This window comes from Eschscholzia californica, unplaced genomic scaffold (genome assembly GCF_041429995.1).
Source record: "Eschscholzia californica isolate CP2 unplaced genomic scaffold, dmEscCali1.0.p SCAF_2, whole genome shotgun sequence".
Lineage (NCBI taxonomy): Eukaryota > Viridiplantae > Streptophyta > Magnoliopsida > Ranunculales > Papaveraceae > Eschscholzia > Eschscholzia californica.
In genome coordinates this window covers 54,615,797-54,637,245 of record NW_028238309.1, presented here as the reverse complement: position 1 = coordinate 54,637,245, position 21,449 = coordinate 54,615,797, and the positions used below count along the sequence as shown (strand labels likewise).

Sequence of the window (21,449 nt, the reverse complement as noted above, 5' to 3'; positions counted from 1 at the left end):
TTCAAAATATAATTTCTAAAATCATTTCCCAAAAATCTTTTCATAGAATCTTTCCTAAACTTATTAATTTATTTATGTAAGTCCCTCTATTAATTATTTCCAAAAAGTAATTTCTAAAATCAATTCAAAAAACTCTTTCTAAAAATCTTTTCTATACTTATTTATGAAAATTATATCCTATTAACTAATAACTATTCCTAAAATCTTTCCAAAAGTCATTTCTAAATCATGTCATTATTTATAGAAAATCCTTTCTAAAGTTTTAATTTTTTATATTCAAAATAAACAATAGATTTGTATTTTTTTAATTTAAATTTTGGTTTTTCAAAAAAAAAAAAAATATATATATATATATTATAGAAAATCCGGGCTGGCCCGGCCCGGCCAGGCCTGGGTCTATACCCAGTCCCGGGCTGGGCCCTTGTATAGCCAACCCGGGTTGAGCCCGGCCCGGGAAACTTTCAACCCGGGTTTGCTAGGCCCGGCCCGGTTACTAGCCCGGCCTGGACAGGCCCGGGCCGGCCCGACCCGGCCTTTTAAGCATCTCCCTACCCGGCGAGTCGCCGATACAAAACCAAGAAGATATAGCCGATACAAAACCAAACCAAGAAGATCTCTCTCTCTCAATTCGGAGCTGAACCACTGATTCGAGCCTTCAAGGTAAGTTTCTATAACTTTACTTTTTTCAGTACTCGCGTCGCATCTCTGGGGGAGCTATTAGGGTTTAGGGTTTATAGTACCTGATCTACAGTTATGCGCAATTCTTGCTTCATTTTCGAAGCTTAGCTAATTGGATTCTTTTAAACTACAGTCGACTGTAACTACTCTGATGGTTTAGGGTTTTGTTGTTTTTAACAGTTGTACCTCAAAATATGATTAAAAATCTAACCTTTTCTTCCCAAGGGCTTAACCTTTTTATGTTATTTTTCATATTTTTTTTTCGCATTGTTGAAGTTTTATCTATGATGTATCAATGCATCTGTTCTATTGTATACATCTCAAATTTTTCGCCAATAGAATTTTTAGATTTTCAGAATAATTATTTGAGCAACATTGTTCTAACTTTGTAAATATGAGTACAAAGTTAATTAGGACTAAAAATTCCGGTACGCTAGTTTTTGGGTACTAGATTGAGAACCCACTCAAAAAGGGTAGGAGGAATCGGGTATGCGGTAGGCAAGGTGGAGGAGAGTATCTGGTGATGTTCGGTTCAGCCATAGTTTAGATCTAGTTTGTTAAAAATGAGATGGAAGTGATGCTATCTTCTGATGGTAAAACTGGATTCGTCATTCCTTTTCAATGTAAGTACTTCATTTAAAATGTTGTACTTATTCTTTTGCATAAATTGTTATTGAAGACTGTTGGCTTGTACATCGTGTGAACTGAGAGAATGGCGAAGAAAAAGAACCCTCTAGTGTTTTTTGACGTATCCATTGATGGAGCCACCTCAGAAAAAATTGTTGTTGAGGTAATCTTATCTGTCATTATCTCTTTTCGTCGCGTTTCTTTTCCTTATTCATTCTTGTTTGATTATTTGAGATCCGGGTATTTGATTACTGAAGGGAGTCAGGCAGATATTGATAGATACTGGTATATTTTGATATATGCAGCTTTTTTCGGACGTTGTTCCAAAGACAGCAGAGAATTTTCGAGCACTTTGCACAGGTATTTTATTATTGATTTGTCCTGCGACTTTAAGCATTTTGTCTATTTCACTTTACATTTGGTTGTCAAGTTCACATCCCCAAGCCGAAATTGTTTAGATTCAATACAAAACCTTTCACTTCATTCCTTGAATCCTAAATTGAAATTTGGTGCGAATGATGTATCTGTTGATTCGAAACTGTATCTCCCATTTGTCCTCTATATGCCCTTGGGTGCTGTTACATATGGTTAGACCGTTAGATCTTCTTGAATAGATAATCTGACTGCTGAAATAGTCATCCATTCAGGGTTACAGAATGGTTTCAAATTCTTAAACACATGGAGCAATTGAAGTTGTTTGACCTACACTGCCTTATTGTGGTTAGGCTCCCTTTGGATGACTTGAGCGTATTCCATTGTGGATAGTCTTTCTGTACAAAGATCATTCTCACCGTAATATCCCATTCGAAGTTCACATATGTTCATCCATGTTTAGCATTAATATTTTTTTTTTGGGATTCCGGCTCTAAAATTGCCATGTTATAAGAGCAAACAACTTTAACCATGACAATTTCCAATTGTCTGTCAAATATATTTGTGGGCTAGGTAGTCCAACTTGGCCGAGTGACTCGGGACTCGACTCGGATATACATAATACATTGAGTCGAGCTTCACCGAGTACCCGAGCCTAGGGTTAGCCGAGTGACTCGGGTGACTCCGCGAGTTACTCGCCGAGTCAGTGTCTGTCCTGATGACTCGGGTATGCTTGTTTTTTCAAATATGAATGCTGTTTTTGAAATGTTCTATATCCTACCTAATTAGTAATAATTACTAAATGTAGAAACATATTAAATAGTTATAGAAAGTTGCAATTTAGTTGGTTCATGGTGAAGTATTTAAAATCTTTGGAACACCAAAAGATTTTCTAAAAATAAAAATAAAAAGTTTATTAGTAGTAAAGTATTTTATAATATGATTTTATTAGTATTTAAAATCATATTATACACATATATTAGTAACCACTTATGGGCGGTAAACACTAAACAAAAGATACAGGGAACCTATGGCCAGCAAACTCATGAAACGGGAAGCTAAAAGATCGACTCGGGATGACTCGGCTGGCTCACCCCCTGACTTGGGTTCAGACCTTGACCAAGCCGAGTCCGAGTCAAACTGCTTAGTTTGTGGGACAACGCTTTTCTCATCTGATTCTTTTGAAATAATTGGCCTCCACATTTTTAGTTCAAACTAAACATCTTGAGATGGTGATGTTTTACAGGTGAGAAGGGCATCGGAGCTTCTACTGAAAAACCACTACACTACAAGGGAACAATCTTTCATCGCATAATTAAAGGGTTCATGGCTCAGGTAGATTACCTTATTCGTGAAATATACCCAGTTGTTGCTGTAATGTATAACAAAAATATAGTGATTTTAGTGGATATATATGGTGGAGCAATATTTATTTCCTTTGATTTATGTGTTTTCCTGTCAATATAAGTTGTTATACATAATTACATTCTATACAGCCACTTGTTCCTGATTAAAGATCCTTCTTTTGCAGGGTGGTGATTTCTCGAAGCGTGATGGTATAGTGTTTACCTCTCAATGTTTATTTCTTCTAATGGCTGCAGCATGGAAACTTTTAAAGGGGAAGCTCCTTCTAATGCTTTGCAGGCACTGGTGGAGAGAGTATATATGGTGGCAAGTTTGCAGGTATTTTTTTCTCTGTTGGTTTAGATTCTTGAACAATGCATTAGCAGTTAGACATGCTAAGTGTCGATCTGCGAAGTTCCTTTAGCTCTAATATTTAGACTTTTAAATTAACTTTACATTTTGCAGATGAGAACTTTAAGCGGGTTCACAATGAGCCTGGTCTTCTCTCGATGGCAAATTCTGGACGAGACACAAACGGATCCCAATTTTTCATAACCTTCAAGGCTGTGCCTCATCTTGACGGGTATGTCTATTAATTTGATACTTTTTTTCCTCCAAAAATGACGAATAAAAAGAATTAGAAGGGTACAAAAATCTTAATATTGTTATCATACTTCCTCAGTTACATATGGAACCCATATATGACAGGTTTCTAGTCTGTACCTTACTCTGCTCCCATGATACAGAGGAAGTTGGGTCATTGTAGTAATCATATAAATGTATCACTTGGTTTTGTAATGTAGCCTCAACAGTTGTTCTTATTTTAATTTCAGCAAGTAAGAGGTCACATGTTCTGTCTTTTGAGACTTTTTTTTTTTGCGTGTGTGTTCGTTTCATCTTCATCTTATATGCACTTCTTTTTACCCCCACAAATTATTTACATGAGAGATACATCAATCTTGCAGGAAACATGTTGTTTTTGGGAAAGTCATACAGGGAATGGACATTGTAAAGAAAATCGAGCAAGTAGGCTCGGATCAGGGCAAACCTGTCTGTCCCGTCAAAATTGTTGATTGTGGTGAAGTTACTGAAAGCAAAACTCCTGATGCAGTAAGAACAGGGAAAGGTATACCACGGTATTGAGTCACAATCGATGCTTGGTTTGACTCTAGGTCACGTTTTTATATATGAACTTTTGCTAATTCTAATGTATTTTTATCCTCAACTTCTTCCTTCCAGTCAAAAAGGTGAAGAAATCTGAGAAAGCTCTTTCTTCTGACGATAGTTCTGATGATTTAGGGAAGGGGAGGCACAAGAAATCCCTTAAAGACAAGAGAAAGAAGAGAAAAAGGAGATACTCTTCATCTGATTCGTCTGGTTCATCTGATTCTGATTCTTCTTCTAGTGGTTCTGATTCAGACTCGTCGCTGTCTGATTCAAGTTCTAGTGATGGAAGGCGTAGGAGGAAAAAGACGTCAAAAAGAGTTAAGAATGGGCATGGGAAGAAACGGAAGGATAAGCTCAGGGAGAAGAGGCGAAAGAGACCTGATAGAAGCTCAAAAAGAAAGACCAAACAGTATGACTTCAGTGCGATCACCTTCATCATTCTATCTCACGTTTTTCAGTTTTATGCTTCTGCAATTTATTTGCTTGCCTTTCTGCATTCTTTCAGGAGTTCAGATAGTTCAAGTGATTCAGAGAGTGATAGCCGAAGTGGAAGCTCTGACCATGATGTCAATCAACGAGTATTGGCTCGTAAAACCAGAAAAAATATATCACCTGTGGAAAAGAAATTACCGCAAGATCTTGGTATGTCTTTCGCTTGTTTAAAGAATTTAATTTCCATTACATTTTGAATTATATGATGATCTCAATTGTTCTCGAGGAACCATGTCGCTTTTATTTTTTGTGGAACTGCAGGTCTTCTGAATGAATTTTTGGAGTCATTCATTTTAATTACTAATCGTGATCAATTTATATTCTAGTTGGGGGGGCCAAATTACCTTCACCTGTCTTGGAAAAAGAAGCGGATAGAGGCAGGGCTCTGAAAGATGATCTGAAAGTCTCGAAGGAGGACTCATCTAATGAAGAGGGTGAATTTTCTTTAGAAAATGCAAATCGAGCAAAATCTGATAAAAATGCAAACCAACTCACCGATTCGATCAATCACTCCAAGAAATCGAGGTTTATACCTATATTTATTTCTTCCTGAACTACGTAGGCATGTGATTGGTGATTCACACCAGTCTTAGCTTTCACTTTCAGTTTTGATAGTTCGTTGGGATGAGGTGAAGTAATCAAACTGAAATATTTGATGAGCAGGAGCAAGAGTCCAAGCAACAGTCGGGAAATAAGTCCAAGTAAGAGTCCAGGGTTGGACAATACTAGTGTTGCTGAAAAGCTCGGTAAACAGAACCGTAGAAGTTACTCACGGAGTCCGACTCGTAAAAATCCAGAACCTGCTGAATCTAATCATCGTCGAAGTTTGTCAAGAAGCAAGTCTCCTGATGGTGATGGCAAACGTATTAGAAGAGGGCGAGGATTCACTGAGCGTTACTCCTTTGCACGTAAATACAGGACACCATCTCCAGAGCGTTCACCTCCTAGGTACAATTACGGCGGAAGGAACGTACATGCTAGGAACAGCAGGTAAGCTAAGGTCATGCCACTTAGGTAAGTAAAGTGTTTTTAATGTTTGATGTTGGCATTAATTTTCTGGTCATATATAGGTATCAGAGCTACAAAAGTTTCCCTGATCGTTCAGGGCCTAGACGATATCGAAGCCCACCAAGAGGCAGGAGTCCTCCCAGGTACGTTATATCTGTCTTGGCATTTTAAGCGTGGGCAGAATTTAATAGTTCCAAATAGTAAATATCAATTGTTTGATGCTCAATTTAACATTAGGACATGAGAGGAAGCCTTTCTGCTTTTAAATCATCATAAGTCTCGGGCCTTTGGCCAATGATTTGAAAAACGCAGTCTCAGAGGCTAGAAATCATTATGAAGTATGAACCCTAATTTTGTGTAAAAGAATTGTCTTATTATGAGTGAGGTTGTATCTTTTGGCCTTGTACAGGATCTTCCAACTCATTCCTTTGGTTCATCGTTACTGTTTATAATATTAATCTCTTCCTGCCCTTCCTCAGGTACCGGAACAGAAGCCGAAGTAGGAGCACCTCAAGGAGCCCACCTGGTTACCGTGGTCGAAACAGAAGTCGAAGCCCAATGGATGAGCGACCTGCAATAAGTGAGAAGCTTCGATCACGTCTTGGTCCTCGTGCAAGAGAAATCCCCTCATCAGAGAAACGACGATCAAGATCAAGGAGCAGGAGTTTGTCCAGATCACCATCAGCTGATGCGAGCAAACGCTATCATGGGGGCAAAGCGAATTCAAATTCAACCAGAAAATCAAAATCTATCTCTCCACCTAGGAATAATAGAAGCTTGGTTTCCTATGGAGATTTAAGTCCTGATAGGGAGTCTAAGTAGGCGAAAAGCTGTTATAATAAGGACATCCTATTTTGAAGTAGTCTTTGTTCTAAGAACTTGTACCCTTCATCTTATTTTAGTTTTGTTATTGGGATCATTACTGTTTGCTTCGAAAAAACATCTTATTGTTGTTTTGGATTTTCTTAATGCTTTTTATTTGATGTTCAAGTTCTAGAAAATATCATTCTGATATGGAAGTGGAGATAATCGTAGAGCTATTGCATTTGAAGCTTCCGCCAACTTTAGAGATACCGAGATTATGCTTCATTCTACCGGGTGGACTGAGACCGAAGAGTTTTGCTTAGAGTCCTACGAAGCAAAGTAGGAGTAAAACCCGAAGGGGAAATCATTTCTTGATAGTGGGATTGAATTAGGAATGGATAAAATGATGAATGCCTCCAAAATAACCATCTTAGTGTTGATTGTTAGTACTACCAAGCAAGCCATTTTTGTGGTCATACTCTGTTTTTCGATCTCTATTGCATTAAGACATTGTCAGGGGAACAATGTTTTGTGCCAAGGACAAATGTAATCCCCATTGTTTACAAATTTCCAGTTCTTATATGTTTATCTCGACATTGGAGAAGAGGTTTTATTTCTTTTTTTTTTTTAGTAAATAACTATGATGGAGCAAATAGAGGGATAATTCTTTCAACAAAAAAAAATAGAGGGATAATTCTATTTTAGCACCCTAAAGATCATAATTTTTGTCAAGACACTAAGGATATAACTTTTTCGATGCCGATTTTACCTCTTTGAAATTGCTTCATTGCCAGGTCAATATTTATGAACCCAATATCTCTCTTTCTCTCGTGCACTCTCACCATCTCTATCTCCATCTCCCTCCCTCTCTCTCCAAAATAGAAGGATTGTTTTGGTAAGTAAAAAATTCGATCAACACAAAATAGACAGATTGTTTTGGTAACAAAAATATGGCATCGCTAGTGTCTGACATAAAAGTGGACAGGAAAGTGGTTTAGGGGACTATTTTGAAAGTTGGTGATATATATAGGTGGTCATTTTAGCGAGTTGGTTATCTTTAGGAGCTAAAATGGAATTAGCCAGCAAATAAAATATGAAAGTGGTCAATCACAAATTATTTAAATGGTCAACCATTTCTGTTTTCAAGGCGGGGCTAACTTTTTCAGCCCACTTTTTTTTTTGTTAAGTATTTTTTTCAGCCCACTTGGTCACGGGTGTTGGTCCAACCCAATATCCACCATTGATTCTAGTCTTTCCCTTTGTAAACAACCCAATATCCACCATTGATTCTAGACTTATTAGAAGTTGAAAGTTGATGCGTCTAGCTCCCAATAGTCAGCCCATGTGGAGAGAAAAACGGCCTGACCGACGACAACTAGCAATATCACACTAGAGTACTAGACTACTCTTGGTCTTGGAGGACCACCCCACCCCACCCCACCCCACCCCACCCCACCCCACCATAAGGAAGAATAAGCTTCCTTTTTGTATTGTTTATCAAAAGCTTAAAGCTTTTTCATAACGGAAAAAGGTTTTTCCACTCAAGAAAGCTGTTTTCCTTTCCTTTCTCTCTCTAGAATTCGTCTCTCTCTCTCTCTCTCTCTACAATTCAATTCCTTTCTCTCTCAGTCTCTCTCTCAACTAATTCTAGTTAAAATACAGTTTGAGTTGTTCTTAGATCTATTATAACTCTTCCTTCTACTATCTTTTCTTCCTTTTCTAAAGGGTACCAACTTTTAATGAAAACCCCATGACAATTTTTAGTCTTCCTCCCCCATTTTCCCTTTTCTCTCTCTCTTTCTCTTGGTGTCATCATCTCCTCTGTTCTACTAGGGTATAGATTGTTTCTGGGTTTCTCTCAATTTTTTTCCGTTCAGAGAGAGAAAGTTAGAGACAGAAAGCATGGAGACAAATTCTGAGAACCAATTTAGTAGTTCTGAGTTTGAAGTAGCAGCTGATACGCGAGGGAAGCACAGGATTCTTGCAGAGTTAAAACGACTTGAGCAAGAAACTAAATCACTTGAGGTTTCTTACCTAACCCCCCCTTCCTTTTGCTTTTTTATTTCTTCTTCTTCTTTTAGGAAAACCCTAATAAATCAATCACAACCCACCCAAAAAGTTAATACCTTTAAATGGTTTCTGTTATTTTCTGATTAGCTTTAATTCTATTTTCTGTTCTTCTTAGGGTTGTCTTATAAATGGAGATTGTTTGTGTGTATGTATGTGAGAGCTTATTTTACCCTAATTATCTCTCAGTTCAATTTTGTACTAGGACTTAAAGTACTCTAAAACTGCAAATTTTATCACTTAAAATTGTAAGATTGAATGCTTCCATCTTGTGGATTGAGTTTCAGGGGATTCTAATTTTATTGATTATTATAAATATAAGGTTGTATGCATGTGGGCTATAAGTTTAGGAATTGGTCGAAACCAAGGTTACCTGGTACACGGATCGGTCCGGTACGTGGTACGGGTACGGGTACACGGTACGCTAACATGTGATTATTGTACGCTAGGGGTATACTTCTTCCATTTGCTATTTTCGGTTGCAATATGTTTTTGACTATTTTACTAGACAATATGTACTCTTTATGATGCATTTGTAATAGATACACGACTATCAGATATTTTGTCTCCATAAAATTTAATTCTAACTGGTAAATTCATCAAATTCTTGTAGTTAACTATTGAACTACTAGAAATTATAGATTTTTTATAAAGACTTTGGGATCATTAAGACTAAAAATTGCGGTAAGCTAATCTTGGAGTACCGGATCGCCAACCCACCCAAAAAGGGTATGGGGAATCGGGTACGCTAGTGGGAAGAGAGTATCTGGTAGCGTTGGTCGAAACCTTATGTCCCATAGTTATTCTTTTAGCCGGAGGAGCTTCTTCAATGTGACAGTGAGCTATTTTTAGGAAATTTAGAGGTTTCCTTACGAAACGACATGTCTAGTTTCCCTGAGATGTTAGAAGAAATTTTAATGCTTCTCATTTTAGATGCGCCATTAAAGGAAAAAGATAGGTTCTTTTTCTTTCTTTCTTTCTCTTTTCAACACTCCCGGTAGGCTGGCGTTTGCTCTTTTTCCGCTTTTTCCACGATTCGGTCTCTATGTTAAGCATCTAGTTATGTTGAATTCTGCGGGGGATGACATTGATTGTGAATTCTTTCCGTAGTTTCTTCAATGGCTATGTATTATCTCTGGAGAAGAGAGTTCTCTCAGGGATGTAACTAGAACACCATATAGAAGCTAATGGTTAGTTGCCAAGGTGACATCGAGTCCAATTTTACTAGATAAGCTACTTCAAGGAAATAAAAAATTTCAGCGTCATTGAGCTGGACAGAGAGATGTTTGTGTAAGGCGCCAACGAGGACTATTGTTTTGCTTTCTTTTATAGGAAAGCACTTATAGGACTTGCAAAATGTTTGTGATATGAGGAGGATTCGGGTGTTATGATCATAATGTCACACGATAAAAAGGCGAAAGTATACCCTTTCAAGCAGGCTTTAGTACCTCAATATGAGAATCCCATATTTAATTAAGAAAATTTTGTTTTTAAATTATTGGTGAGTAAATGTTAAGGAACTTATGGAGAATACCCAAAACATATTTAACCAAAAGGGTCGAAGAGTTTGATTAGGTATTCACCACTTTGTTGAACTTGCACATCTCAGTTTAACTTTAGCTTTTTGTACCACGAGTACTGTGCTAGTATTCTGAGCTTTTGCCTGGTTTATCGTAGTATGATTTTCTCTTGCTAGACTTATTAGGTCAACCAAGAAATCAAATCAATTTGGTGATCAATAGATAAACATTTCTGAGATAATATATATATATATATATATATATATATATATATATATATATATATATTTGAGATTTGTATGCATATGGAGTCAAGTCATAATGGAGAACCAATATGTCAAATGACTTCAACCCCTTGGGAACCATTCCCGTCCGATTCTTTTCGACACCTTTTTTCCTTTCAACATCTTTTTATGTTATTAGGGCATAAAACTCAGTTTGGTTGGGTGGTAACATGTTGATATATCCATTGACAACTGCGTACACTAGAGCAGAGTTCGAATCTTGATGTTTCAAATAAAGAAAGATGTTATTAGTGCCACGAAATATGTAATACAAATGTGTGTTTCATTTCGTCTTTGCCAACCTTTTGCTGAGTTAATGTATACAAGTGGTGTTTCTTTTTTCTCTTCGATTTTCAATTTTCTTTCATTCTGTTTCTACATATTTCTTATGCAAGTTGCCTGCATGACTGCTATAGATGTCAAATAGATAGGTCCAAATAAATTGGAGAAAGGACCTAAAATGTAATTTACATTCTTTCTCTTCATTGGTACTTTCCAATTTTTTTTACTTTTCCTCTATGTATATGCAGGAGGAACTTGAAGAGCTAGAGAAAACAGAGAAAGTTTCCACAGCATGCGATGAGTATGTTCTTATAGTGCTAATACATAAATTCTTCGCCTATATCCGACTATCTGAGACTACTACTACAACTATTTCGGTTTTAACGCTAAATTTTGTTTGCCATATACCAGATTGATGCTTAATGTAGAAGCAAGACCAGATCCTCTTCTCGTAGTGTAAGATTTCTCTCCACATTTTCTTTATCTTTACCCATAAAATGGCTCTTCTCTTACTGTTTTTAGATACAAGAAAAAACTCGCGTCTTCATCTCGACTGACAATTTCTGTAATGTGACAGAACACATGGGCCTGTGAATCCCTTGTGGGATAGATGGTTCGAAGGACCCCAAGAATCACAAGGTTGCAGATGCTGGGTATTGTGAGTCATTCTTTTGAGTTTCGAGATTGAAACTTTTCATTGCCATTTTGTGCCCGTAACAGCTCAAAGGTTGTGCTTAATATTTTTACAGCTTGCATAGAGGATGTTTTTAAAGATACATGAATTTGATATGTTCCGTAAATATAAAATACCATTCTAAATTATGATTTATGCACAAATATGTATGTAGAAATCTTGTTCAAATTTATAGAAATGGAAATAAAACTTGCTCTTGGATATTACAGATAAGGGAAAGTCCAAGGTGCCAAATGCACCATGAACCCTATTTTTGGCAAGAAACAAGGACTTCGTCCTCAAACATCATTTCATTTTTCTGAATCCGAAGACCCATGTGGGGGATTGTTGGGTTTATTTCGATTTGTGAAATTAATTGAGGGTGAAGTTCACTTACTTGTTATCAGTCAAGACTTTTTTGTCTTTTAGCTAGCACATGGGTGGGCTCCTCCTCTTGATGGAAGATGGCATTCAAAGCCATTTCTTCTCATAACTCAAAGCCATTTCTTCTCATAACTCAAAGCCCCACATCTTTGAACTAGTGAAACTAGATAGTGTAATGAATTGCTTGACAACTCATTATAAACAACTTAGTGGAGTAGAGAAGGTTCCTACACGCGCACACAAATGCGTTGTGGTGGGCTTTTGGGGCCTTTGAGTCGTGGCCCGTGCTCGTGAGCCTGTGCCCACCCGGGGCTGAGGGCTCGGGGCTTGCTTAAAAGAGTAACTTCACTTTGACCTAAACTCGGAACACAACTGACCTTCTGAGAAACCCTAATCAGTTTCCGTTTTTTATCGCCAACTCCCCTATCTTCTCAACCACGTTTCCTAGTCGGTTAGGGTTTCCTCTGTTGCTATATATTCTGGTCGAATTCAATAGATAAGACACACAAATCTTGGCTTTCAACTTCTTCTCTTTATTGAGTTAGAATTTTGCTATCTCCACTAACGTTTTCTTCTGTGCAATTGAAGACAGTAAGTTGTGGTAAATCCTCGGGAAGTGGACGGAGAAAACTATTTGAACCCGAGGTTGTTCTAAAATCACTTTCAAGGCAGTGACCTTAACACCACGACACAACGAATAAACTTTATCTCTTCTGTTATTCCATTGATCTTCTTCATTATTTCCAACATAGTTATGAGTGTAATACTAGTAACGATGATTTTATCGAATTCCACTTAACAACTCTTTGTACTATCCTTAAGATAGCCTGATGAAATTAGAGCACAAATTTGACCAACCATTGTCGTAAAGGGGCAAAAGATAGATATACGTCCGCACCGTGAGTATATATATGTCATACTGGTTGGACCATGTAATATTTTCTATTTATCATTATACCTGTTCTAAATTGATCGTTTTCTTTTTAATACCTGACTCGATTCCGTTATTATTTAGACATCGGACTTTTATTAATGTGAAAAATTGTTTTGATATTACAAACTAATGTTTTATGAATGGTCTATTTCTACACTAAAGTTTAACAATCAATGGGAAAAGTTCACCTGTGGTTTGGACACTTTGGAGCCCTAAAATTTCTTTCTCTAAGAGCATTAGATGGATTCCATGGGAACTTTTCTAATCAAACAGTAAATAAACAAGATATTCAAACTCCAAATTAACACCCACGAATGATTAGAACCAAAAAAGTGCACCATTCTATCATTTTTTATGTCTAAATTGGACCACCCACTTGAATCTTTTTAAATTGAGTAAATTGTATGGTATAATATATAAGTGGGTGGGTCATCAACATTACCAAATTAGGAAACAGAAAAGACAGCAGAACGATCTAGTTCTCAAGTTTGTTTAAGTTCAATTTGCTAATTAGGGTTTCTCAAAGGTGGGAGACAGATTATATGTCCACCAAAAACCTCTTATAATTATGAGGTGCAAATTATTTTTTTTCTCAAGTCAATAACTCTTTCAAGTGAACCTATTTGACTAGGTAGAAAGAGTGATTGACTCAGTTGAAGGAAGTTGACAAGAAAGAAAAGATTCATATAAACATAATATGAATCAATAAGTTGTTGATTAAGTGTTACCATTTTTTGTCAATGAATTGACACCACATTTATAGTTCTAGCTAGTTTCATAATTTTGTAATCGTGGTTTGTTTTCCACTCTTTAGTCTAACCATCACATTGTTGTTTTCTTCTTTGTACTTGTGATTATTTTCTTGTTGTGTCTCAAACTGATTTTCAAGAACTTCTCCGTCTAAAGAGAATATATCGCTTCAAAAATTAAACAGAAACCAATGAATTTATTGGAAATGACCAATATTAATTTCTAACTTGTAAATAACATTTTACCTCCATATGGTATTCTATTTGGACATTTACTTTGTATGGTGCTACTACTAACATCAAGTTACTTACTATACAATAAAAATCAAAAAGGAAAACAATACAATAAAAATATAAATTACAACTAACCATCATCATCATAACCATTTTATGATGGTGTTGGACAGTGATGGACTTGGGTCCCTCATCAATCAAAGCTTATAACAAATATCGACTAGTTGACATCTGCTCAATCAATCATTGTTCATCCAACGATCAAATTAAGTCCTTGATATGGAATCCAGATGATTGAATGAACCGATACTCTAACTATGTTGGAGATTCGTTAATAGACCATCACGTTCACAATGTTGAACAACCAGATGTATGTTTTTGCTTCGATTTGCCTGCACCACATTTTTTTTGGAATTTCACAAATTAGGACTCGGATACTTGACGAAAATGGGGAGATAAAAGACTTACATATTGTCTTGAAACACGGTTGTCTAAATGCTGGATCGTCAGCCAGTGATGGGGGATTCTGTCCGTAGATCATCTCACAACTCATATCATCAAAATCTGCAGTTGTTCCACAAGAAAGTAACTTCCACATTAGTCTTTTTTCCGAACATGTATAATTCCAAAGAAATTTGACTCTTTAATATGATAAATTGTACATTTAATTAGCTACAACCCAGTTAGAATTTGTTGCCAATAGTTCAAAACCATAACTACATTAAATTATGAGATAGTCTGAATGTAAATAATTTTTACTTGCATAATCTTTCTTTCGTTAAAATTTGAGCCTAAAAATGTAATTAGAATTCCACTAACATAAAACATCGCAAACATTAGTCTGGTCCGCCCAACTCATTTGATACCACTAGCTAGGACTGCATGGAACATAAAGCGAGATTTGTCACTTACACATTATTAACGGCTAATAAATCAGATCACAGTAAAAAGTGTCATCATGATTCAGTAATTATGCAAGTAAAATATTTAATATTTAATCTTATTATTAAAATTTAATATTATTTTATTTTTAATTATGATATTAATAAAAGTTCTATCACCATTATAGCAACCAAACAAGAATGGTCTATGTCCACTCAATTCAAATTTTTTAGACCACTAAACTCTCTACTGAAAAACATGTTTAATAATCAAATAATAAATAACTTTATAAAAACCATTGGCTAATACTCTATACTATATAGTTTTACTTTTAGTCCAAATTACAATGTTTAGCAAAACTAAGTAATATAGACGAGCAATAACAACGACACCAACAACCGTCACTATAAAAATACTGTATTTCCTGTTTTATTATCTTGTAAAAGAATCTAACATATATGTAACATAAATTTATTTTTATTAGAATTTATCAGAGAAAGACTAAGATGGTTTTCAATTATGGAAATCAATGTTATATTTTTCTATTAGATGATAAATAATAGCATTTTTCGTAGTTTTTTTGGGCTTATAATCCAAAAAACGGACCCTAATAGGACTTTTAGTCCTCTCTAATCCTATAAAGGGTTTCAAAACCAAAAAAATAATACAAATGGATATCTAGTCCATTTGGTGTCATCTAGAGAGAAAACACAAATCCCTAGAATACCAAATAATTTATAATACCTAAACTAACCTTCCATATATATAAGATCTAATTTAAGCTCAAATCAACCAATATTCGTTTTCCTATTTTATCTCCCTGTTTCTCTCTCCAATTACCGACTCTAAAGGAAGAAATAAATCTTTATCTTCCTTAAATTTGTAACCGAAACCTTCTCTTCCTATCTTTCTCTCTCTCTCTACATCTTCATCTTCTGAAACTATCCTCCATTAAAACAAAAAACTTTGTAATCGAAACCTTCTCGTCCTATCTTTCTCTCTCTCTCTACATCTTCATCTTCTGAAACTATCCTCCATTAAAACAGAAAACTGAGTTTCTAAGTTTAGGTAAAACTCAAACCAAATTTTATGTTTTCTGATTATGTTTCGATTGAAAATCTTCCATTAACTTGTTTCATTATCATTAGAGCTATTCAAAATCATCATCTTAATTGTTAATCAGGTAAACAATTTTCTTATTTGATGATTTGTTTCAGATCAAGAAAGTTATTATTGTCTTTCTCTCTCTAAAGTTTGTATTAATGATCACGATCTTCATGAGATTAATACTTCATTTCTAAATCTTACAAATCGAGTTTACTTATTGTTTTCAATCAATCGTCATATCAGTTATCAATAGATTTGGAGTTTATGCAAAGTATGATATTCAAATTTTCTCCAGATCTGATTTTTTTTCCGTACAGATTGATGAAACGTGATTCTGTCACACGGTTACTCGTAACAGAATTAACATTATATATACTTTAGAATAAATTACCATAGTGTAACGTAAATTATATAAACTTTTCCCTGCGATGTATATCAAATTGAGAACATGATATATGTTCTGGTTCTGCAAATTTTTCACGAATAACATTAACATTATATTATTTTGTGTAAATCATACGTAATTTATGGAACATTATGTATGATTTAATATCAAAACAGTTCTCGTTTCATTATTATAACATCTTTGATTTACATATGTAAATCCTGTGTACTTTTTTGTAAAGTACATGTAATTTATTCAAATGTTCATATAATTTACTGCAAATAATATACTTGTATATATAATTTATTTGAATTAATCTATCTCACTTTGTTATCACAGATGGAGTTCCAGGCAGAATCATCAAATCAAAATAAGAAAATCAAACTGAAATCAGATGGTTGGGATAAGATATTTACAGAACTAGGACAGTTATTTCCTAGGGGTGCAAAAGCTTTTCGATATGCTCTTAGGCAATATAGCATCAACACCGGGCATGATTTCAAATTCATAAAGAATGATTCTAAGCGTGTTACTGCTGTGTGTCCTGTTGAAGATTGCAAATGGATAGTGCATGGATGGACACCATTGAAATGCGATTCCATGTTCATATTGAAAGACATGGAAAGGAAACATGATTTCATTATTTGTGATAAATGTCTCATTATTTTTCATAAAGTTTGCATAATTTATTGTAAATTATACATAATATCGTATTTACAGTTTAGGTCAGAAATTACAAGGTTTGATCAATTAAAAACTTTTAAATTTTTGCTGTTATCATTGGTTATTTATCAAAAATTACCAAATCCTGTGGTAAATCACGGATACTTGTGAATAAATTATACATACTTTACGGTAATTTAAGTTATACCAGACAGAAATTGACATAATTTATCAAACAGATCTCTAAAAATTGATTTATGACGAAGCTTTGAACAACTATGTCACAACAGAAAAAACCATAAAAATCAACCCAAAATCTCACCATAACGTTAAAACAATCTTCTTTATGATGAAAAATAACCATGCAAAAAAAACTTGTGAAGAAATTATACATACTTTACTGTAGTTTTGGTTAGGATTTTTGTTTGGTGGGCAATACGTGGACAACCGTTTTTCTTATATGGACAACTATCTTATGTAGACATCTCAAAAAAATTAATTTTTTTATATGGACATCAGTTTCTAAGGGGACAAATCTCTATTATTTTCACTCAAGTCCTCTTAAAATCAGATGTATTATTTGATGACCTCCCTCTTTTTCCATAAACCCTAGTTCTTTTTTTTGATGAATACCATAAATCCTAGTTAGTTTGCTCTTCTTCTGTTACTTCCTCTTCATCATCAACACCCAAATTTGTAGAGAGAGAATTTTTTTTGGAGAAACATTGTTGATTATGACATCAAACAAAGGGAAGGGAATTGCTAAAGAATCTCCCCAAAGAGAAATGTAAAAACCCTAAAACCTAGAAATCAAAATTTTTTAAACCCTAATTTCTCTCTCTAGAAATTTCTGGATAAATGATTGTACTTCAAGTATGATTACACTCACATAGGGGAAAACAAGTAGGGTTTTGCCTTCTCTGTTCTTGAGGTTGAGAAACTTGGATTTATTCCAAATTCTTCTTCTTTATTTAGTAGCTGTGAGTTGGATAGATTTTTTTTTATATATTCCTTGATGCATCAATTTTCATCTTTTCCCTGTTTATAACAAGTTCACGTGATTATCAAGAACATAATACTATTACATTTTCTCATGAGTTTTTATGTTTATTTAGTAGCATGAGTTGGATAGATTACTGTACTTCAAGTATGATAACACTCACATAAACAAGAAGAAGAAGATGATGATAAAGAAGACAATTTAGGTTTACAATTTTTAACTATTATTTTTGTTAATAGTCCACAATTTACTAACTATTAGTATTTAAGACTTTATGGAGTTGTCCCCTTATTAAATCAAAGTCAATTAAGTCAAGCATAGTTGACTCGCATCGGGCTCGAAAATAGTTGTCCATATAAGCAAAATGGTTGTCCGCGTATTGGCCACCTTTTGTTTCTGATTGATTCGGATAATAGGAAAGAGAAAATTGATTTGGTTTCTAAATCTGTAAAGAAGAGAGAGAAAATTGATTTGAAAATATCCGTGGTGATGACGTTTCGTTTTGGTTGGGATTTTTGTTTCTGATTGATTCGGATAATAGGAAAGAGAAAATTTGTTTTCCAAATCTGTTTAGAGGAGAGAGAAATTATGATTTGTTTCTATCCATTTTTTTTTCTAATAAATCTCCATATTTTTTGCTAATAAATCTCCACAATTTTTGCTAATAAATCTCCACGTCAAATTTGAGCGTGGGACATTGACGGTAATGTGTTTAGAAAGTGAGGGTTTTTATGTCCATAATGTAAAAGGACTAAATATCCATATTTTGAGAAGATTGGATCATAAACCTTTTTTGAACATTATTTTGGTCTATATACCCACCGACCCTTTTTCGTAAAGGAAAAAAGAGAATTTTTGTTTTGTTGAGTATGAAAAAAAAGAGAATTTAGATAATTAATTGAAAAAGAAAAAGAAGAAGAGAGAACTTACTAGGGACCATGTTGACAGGCATTCCTAATGAATCTTTTATGAACATTTGTGAAGGCATCTTACATAAGTTTATACACATCCCTACACAATTACTCTCTTCCAAAAATCTGCTCCAATAAATAATTAAACAAAATTGAAGGTTAGGAAAATGAACATAATTGATAAATAAATAAAAAAAATCTTAATTAGGTTATTTCTTATTGTAATTTTAGGAATGGAAAAATGTTAAAGATTTCTTATAAATTTTTTTGACTACGATAGAAGAAGTTTTGCCACCGTCTTTCTTCTAAAAGAAGATTGTTTTTCGTGTAATTATTTATACTTTTTTTTTTTCATTTTGGGCATTAGTTCTATGATATTTTCATGAGATCAATTTATAAGGATAACCTGCATTTCTTGATGTGAACTACATTTTTCTCGATTCTGCCTTCCACCTCCGACTCCTTAACCTGTTTGGAATAAACGTTTAACAACATAACGTAAATTAATGTATGTTTTAGTAAGAAAGTATACACACTACCCATACCTCGCAAGGTCCTACGAGCCACGCGAAAAATAAGGTCGTGAAGATGGCGAAACATTCTCTTGTAAATTTTGTTTGTGGTAGCAAAAACCTTATCTGCCCACATTAAAACCATAATACACATGAAAAAGAAGTTAACCAATATAAGCTAAGAGTTGTTAAGTTGGTCATTTAATAAGCGTATTTCGACCTAGAATGTCTCGAACCCCTGACCTTTAGGTCAAAATTGTACAAAGTTCTTGACCACTCCAACAGAAGGTTTTGGGCATGTAGTGAAGAGGTATTATAGAGCTAAAATGGACAAAGAAGGTAGGAAAGAAGGTGATTGTGAAAAAGAACATACCATAGAAAGGATGGGCCTAGGGAAGGCTTTATTAAGAGATTTAAGAACCATTTCTTGCTGTTTATTTGTATCACTAAAACTTCGAGACACCGTGCTTGCTGCCTCAACCAGACCTTCGTAACCACGCTTCTCATTCTTCTTTCCTGTGTTTTTCCAACATTCCCAAGTTAATACAAGATTCAGGCAAAAACATTTGAACGCCGACAAAAGTTGTGTTCTATTATAAGGATAGTATATATGTATGTATAGCCAGACACACAAGGGAAGAGTGTAATAAAGATAGATAGAGGGCCGGCCGGCCGGCAGGGAGAGAACCTGTAATAATTTGCATACTGCGGGAGAGGTGGTTAATGGCGATTCGATCGAAAAAGTTATCTTTATAAATAGTAGTAGTTGTTGTGTTATTATCAGCTCCTATAGTGGTGGTAGTAATAGTAGGTCTTGTCAATACAGCTACAACCACAGGAGAAGTAGAAGTGTTACTTGGTTTGCTTCTCAGTTTCCAACCAACCCATTCAGAGGAAACACTTCTACTACTATGATCTAGTAATATCTTACCTTCCATTTTTATACTATTAAAAAAGAAGTGTGAAAGAGTATAAGGGGAGAAGGAAGGTATGTGTATATATATATATTATAGAGAGAGAGAGTGGGAGAGAGAGAGAGAGAGAAGGGACAAATAGCATGTAGAAACAAAATATCATGAAAAGAGCATTTATGAAGCTCACAACATCCGGCAGGGAGGGAATCACAAAGACAGTATTAGGAGAAAGTAATGTTTTTTTAATCAAGAAAGTGGGTGTTGTTTCTTCCTCATCATCATCAAACACTCTCTCTCTCTCTCTCTCAATTGTTTGTTAGTTGTAAGGGATTGTTAAAATAGAAAGATGCCATTTCCTATTTTCTCTCTCTCACTCTTTTGAGTGATTTCATTGGTTACAAACTACTACTTGGCCGGCAAGACTCTTGTTATGACGTATCACTTATGTTGCTTAGAGGGTGGGATACGAACCTCATGACTAGTGGGTTCTCATTACTTCTGCACACGATTATTCAGCACAAGATGATATAGAGAAATTAACTCCCGAATATCATTTGTTTATCTCACGTCCTTTGAGCATTTGAATCAGAACGTGTGTCTCACGGGATTAGTCAGAACTTAGTAACCTTAGCCCTGCCTGGAGGAGGGGTGTCGAATGACTCCTGGCTTGACATTGAGGAAAAGTACAAGATTCATTCCATACATTGGAATTTGCAAAGCAGATAAAAGTCTAAAACTATATTTTCTTTGCAAGTCGGTTTTCAAAGAGAATTAAGCCCAATACACTGTATCAAACTTGTATTCTTAATGATAAGATAAAACCACATTAGTTGTGGAAAGGGTATGTAGTCGTTTCATGAGAATTAAGAAAAACCTCACTCTTGAACTAGTTTTTAGGATGAAAGAGGGCTACCAAGAATGTAAGGGCCCATACATCTGGTCGAAAGGGTCATAGCTTATATTGTGTCAAGTGATGTTCACTAACCTAAACATTTATCTCTGTTTGATGTTGATGTCTTTTCCAAACCCCACCTTCTCCCATTGAAAGGGCCAAACATACTGTCGTACCCACCAAGATTGTTGTTTGCTTATCTTCGTTTACCTGACCAGAACTCGGACAATTACATACGATGTTTGAGAAATTAGGTCCCTTGTCTATGTCTATCTTAGGTTATTTCACCAAAAAAATAGATCTTACTTGCATTGGGCCCAGGCTCAACCTAGGCTACACTTTTATATGAAAATTAATGTTCTTGGACACTTTGGAGCATAGAAATTTGTTGGAAAACTTCCCCCTCAGTATAAATGCGCCCGACCTTTAACACAGTAATGGGAGAGGCCTATAAAACTTACCATATGGGTGTTGGAAAGTTCTTAGGACTTCTAAAGGCGCACCCTAAAGATATTTCTATTCTAAAGCACCCCTATGCTCACCAGATTTACTAAAGGGCCTCCC

General features: G+C 35.1%; 3 protein-coding genes across 6 annotated transcripts; 2 read left to right on the top strand and 1 right to left on the bottom strand.

The window, feature by feature from the left end:
* Positions 1-543: 543 nt before the first annotated feature.
* On the top strand, positions 544-6,689 carry LOC147559122 (uncharacterized). Of its 4 annotated transcripts, none has more exons than XM_086660921.1 (15): positions 561-660; positions 1,116-1,271; positions 1,358-1,468; positions 1,611-1,665; positions 2,924-3,012; positions 3,209-3,233; positions 3,322-3,360; positions 3,487-3,604; positions 3,987-4,147; positions 4,261-4,597; positions 4,694-4,830; positions 5,007-5,205; positions 5,344-5,670; positions 5,751-5,831; positions 6,168-6,689. In XM_086660921.1, exons 3-15 carry the CDS (start codon positions 1,391-1,393, stop codon positions 6,508-6,510), a joined length of 1,989 nt encoding a protein of 662 aa, XP_086517047.1. In that variant the 5' UTR covers positions 561-660; positions 1,116-1,271; positions 1,358-1,390; the 3' UTR covers positions 6,511-6,689. The 4 variants fall into 4 exon arrangements, with proteins under 4 accessions (XP_086517048.1, XP_086517046.1, XP_086517047.1 ...); XM_086660923.1 differs by having other exon boundaries at positions 571-660; positions 4,321-4,597; XM_086660922.1 differs by lacking the exon at positions 1,116-1,271 and having other exon boundaries at positions 544-660; positions 4,321-4,597.
* A 1,262-nt stretch (positions 6,690-7,951) lies between these two features.
* Positions 7,952-11,552, top strand: LOC147559121 (guanine nucleotide-binding protein subunit gamma 1-like). The gene is made up of 4 exons (XM_086660918.1): positions 7,952-8,517; positions 10,894-10,946; positions 11,057-11,101; positions 11,223-11,552. Exons 1-4 carry the CDS (start codon positions 8,395-8,397, stop codon positions 11,305-11,307), a joined length of 306 nt encoding a protein of 101 aa, XP_086517044.1. The 5' UTR covers positions 7,952-8,394; the 3' UTR covers positions 11,308-11,552.
* A 2,029-nt stretch (positions 11,553-13,581) lies between these two features.
* D27 (beta-carotene isomerase D27-like protein) lies at positions 13,582-20,392 on the bottom strand. The gene is made up of 7 exons (XM_086660917.1): positions 19,768-20,392; positions 19,453-19,595; positions 19,113-19,205; positions 18,974-19,035; positions 18,587-18,693; positions 14,088-14,183; positions 13,582-14,011 (listed from the first exon to the last, which is right to left on the bottom strand). The coding sequence occupies exons 1-7, from the start codon at positions 20,015-20,017 to the stop codon at positions 13,968-13,970; spliced, it is 795 nt and encodes a 264-aa protein (XP_086517043.1). The 5' UTR covers positions 20,018-20,392; the 3' UTR covers positions 13,582-13,967.
* Between the last annotated feature and the right edge of the window lie 1,057 nt (positions 20,393-21,449).